Below are 2,773 nucleotides of genomic sequence, written 5' to 3'. Positions count from 1 at the left end.
TGGATGACTCAGTGAAGACTGGGTTCGTGCAGATAACCAACAATTTACGTTTGGAATGAGACTGGGGTAAATAATAATTCATTAATCAGAAGACTAAGTGATCAGATATCAAAATATCTTAAAGTTATATTAGGAAAATTATAACTTTATAATCTGAAAATGTTCCTTGGTGCCCCAACTTCCTAGTTAATTACAGTTACATGATTAATCAGTTTAATAGCGTAATAAGTTATTTGATAGGTTTATAGTGTACCTCCACTATTGTGGATAGAGATATCCTACGCAGTGGGTAGGGAACAGAATCATTGACCACGATTACATGTGGACAGTATTCCGGTTAACACCTCACATTTCGCTTTAGGTCTTATTCAGGATAAGGTGTTTATACACACTTTTGATATCCCGCTAACGAGTATCCCTGAATAAAAATAATATTTATCTTCAATTCATATGGGCTAAATAGAATAGTAACCGAAATGTGAACACCGACTGTAGGCCTATAACTCACATACATGCATTTCCAGCAGTACAATGTTTCATCTTGGGAACTGGAGTGGATACATTATTTTTCAGAACTGAGAAAATGCAAATGCGTGTGTAATGTTTTGACACTTATGCAGACAGCATCTAAAGCACAAAATATACACCCAAGACAAGTCATGCTATTTTGAATTTCCTTAACCAGTCAAACAGATAACATGGACATTTTGCGCAAGACCAATCTGTTTTCTCCCCGGTGCCTTTACTGGTGATTAGTAATGCAATAATTAACAATGCAAGACATTCTGGGGAGCACTCATTCCATCTTCTGGGGTAACAAGTTAACAGAAGCTACATGTAGGCCTAAGTTGTCAAATATGGCCTACCTGTAATTTCAATAAGTAGGAAGTGCTCCAAATTCAGGGTGAAGGTAGCCACTAAGCGACAGTCCAATACAGAGTATCAACATAAGTGGATTGACCTGCACAGGGAGCCTACTTGTTGACCATCACATGATATGCAGTACTGGGCTTGCACATGCTGCAAAAAACAGCAAACTGGATAAGATGTGTACATGCCACAGTAGCCCGTCCAATTTTTTTTATCTAAACCGGGATACAGGTTTCCAGTCAATGTAAACAGGATATGTTTACATGCAACACCTCAAATAGACTACCCAACTACCCTGACCAGTACAGGAAGTTGGTGCGCATGTTAAAATGGTCAAAAGGTTTATTAACTTCACATAGAAACCTAAGCAAAATGCTCTGTAATGTCTGAAACAGTAGTTTATCCCACCCATGTTCATTTGACAGACCGTTTGTTGGAGAATACACCCAAACATATCCCCATCTGAGTTTAAACTCTTATTTATGTCAGGCAAGACAAGGTAAATAACACATTTGTATTCATGAATTGAACAAGTTACATAATTTATTGCATGGATGAGAGAGCAGCCCAGGGAGTATTAAAGAGATTATTTCTACAAAGAAAATTCAGTAGAGGGCAGCAAACCAAATGCAGCATTGTCAGATGATCAGTACATTCTGCTTTCAGGAAATGAAGACGAACGTATCCTCTCCCATCCTAATGATAAAAAGAATGTCTAAACATAAGTGGAATACAAATATGCTCAATATCCAAATAGGAATTACACCCCCCCCCCCCCACACATGCTACGTAGTGAGGAGCTGTAGGCTACCTGGTACTCTTCCAGTTGTCTGCAAGGCATGAAGCCACAGAGCGCAGCATCCACAGGGTCTTCAGCACTCGCTTCCCATCAGGCAGTTGGAAACACTGACCAACCCAAGAGCTACAGGAACCTGGGGTTTATGATGATGCAGTTGCATAATATTGGCATTTGACCAGACACATCCATTGTTACAGTCAAGGTAATTCAGATTGAAACCAGGGCCACATTGTGGAAGGTTGGAGAGAAGTGGTGCAAGAAGTTAGAGGCATTTCTTATCTAAATATTGCACAACATTAGACCTTGCTGAACACATACCAGGGTTTACACACCTGCCTCCCATAACACAGAGAAAGCCACAGAGGTTTGCAGACCCCGATTACTAGTCACACCCAGTAGCTTGGCCTGTTGTTCTGGACCCGTGACTCCTGGAGCAGTCTCCACTGCACTCTGATAACGGCCTCGGAGCTCAGAACCGAGCGCCTCAATATCAAGCACAGAGCCCAGCTCATTTCGCCACACTCCCGTCACATTGCATGGGATTGCCTGGAAGAACACATGCAAAATATGGTCACCACTACTGTGTCATGAAGTGTATCTAAAACAGGAAGTAAAAGCAAGCCTCAGATTTCTATTTACTACATGATCTGTATTTGTTACACTGCTCCAATTGTAATAGTGGAGCCCACTGATTAATTCTATTTTTACCTGAGGTAGCAGCAGTCCCAAAATCACAGCATGGACACTGATATACTTTGCAACAAAACTCATCATGTTCGATTATTTCAAGTTGCTTTTCTGAACAGCTCATTCCCTTCTTATAGTGATTTACCAAGTTACTACACACGCCCCCAAACCAATCAGCACCTGCCCTTTCTAACAAGACTTAATTGATGAACAGGGTGTAGATCTCAATAGTGTAGCTGTCACTTCTTTCCAGCAATTACAAGTCAATGCAGATTAAGGAAAGGAGAGGAAAAGAGGACTATTGAAATGCAAATGTAAATGTGTCAGTCAGAGTAGAGCATTAAGCACATTGTGAAAGCAATAAAGATTTGCCAGTCACATTATGCAATCAACACCATGAGAGAATCTCAATTGCAT

At 40.5% G+C, this 2,773-nt stretch overlaps 1 protein-coding gene across 2 annotated transcripts; it reads right to left on the bottom strand.

Annotated features, from left to right (window-relative positions):
• Nucleotides 1–631: 631 nt before the first annotated feature.
• LOC109891752 (avidin-related protein 3-like) lies at nucleotides 632–2,499 on the bottom strand. 2 transcript variants are annotated; one of them, XM_031825911.1, is made up of 4 exons: nucleotides 2,378–2,499; nucleotides 2,002–2,215; nucleotides 1,682–1,802; nucleotides 632–1,585 (listed from the first exon to the last, which is right to left on the bottom strand). In XM_031825911.1, the coding sequence occupies exons 1-4, from the start codon at nucleotides 2,441–2,443 to the stop codon at nucleotides 1,567–1,569; spliced, it is 420 nt and encodes a 139-aa protein (XP_031681771.1). In that variant the 5' UTR covers nucleotides 2,444–2,499; the 3' UTR covers nucleotides 632–1,566. The 2 variants fall into 2 exon arrangements, with proteins under 2 accessions (XP_031681771.1, XP_031681770.1); XM_031825910.1 differs by having other exon boundaries at nucleotides 632–1,566.
• Nucleotides 2,500–2,773: the final 274 nt, after the last annotated feature.

This window comes from Oncorhynchus kisutch, linkage group LG6 (genome assembly GCF_002021735.2).
Source record: "Oncorhynchus kisutch isolate 150728-3 linkage group LG6, Okis_V2, whole genome shotgun sequence".
NCBI lineage: Eukaryota > Metazoa > Chordata > Actinopteri > Salmoniformes > Salmonidae > Oncorhynchus > Oncorhynchus kisutch.
The sequence above is the reverse complement of the archived record's forward strand: the minus strand, read 5'-3'. Positions and strand labels throughout refer to the sequence as shown.

What these genes read in the sequence shown, in the direction of transcription:
- LOC109891752 (XM_031825910.1), bottom strand. Translation starts at nt 2,443, where the DNA reads ATGATGAGTTTTGTTGCAAAGTATATCAGTGTCCATGCTGTGATTTTG. An exon ending in TGGGACTGCTGCTACCTCAG is followed by an intron (nt 2,216 to 2,377) that starts GTAAAAATAGAA and finishes GTGTTCTTCCAG; the next exon opens with GCAATCCCATGCAATGTGAC. An exon ending in CTCTGTGTTATGGGAGGCAG is followed by an intron (nt 1,803 to 2,001) that starts GTGTGTAAACCC and finishes CATAAACCCCAG; the next exon opens with GTTCCTGTAGCTCTTGGGTT.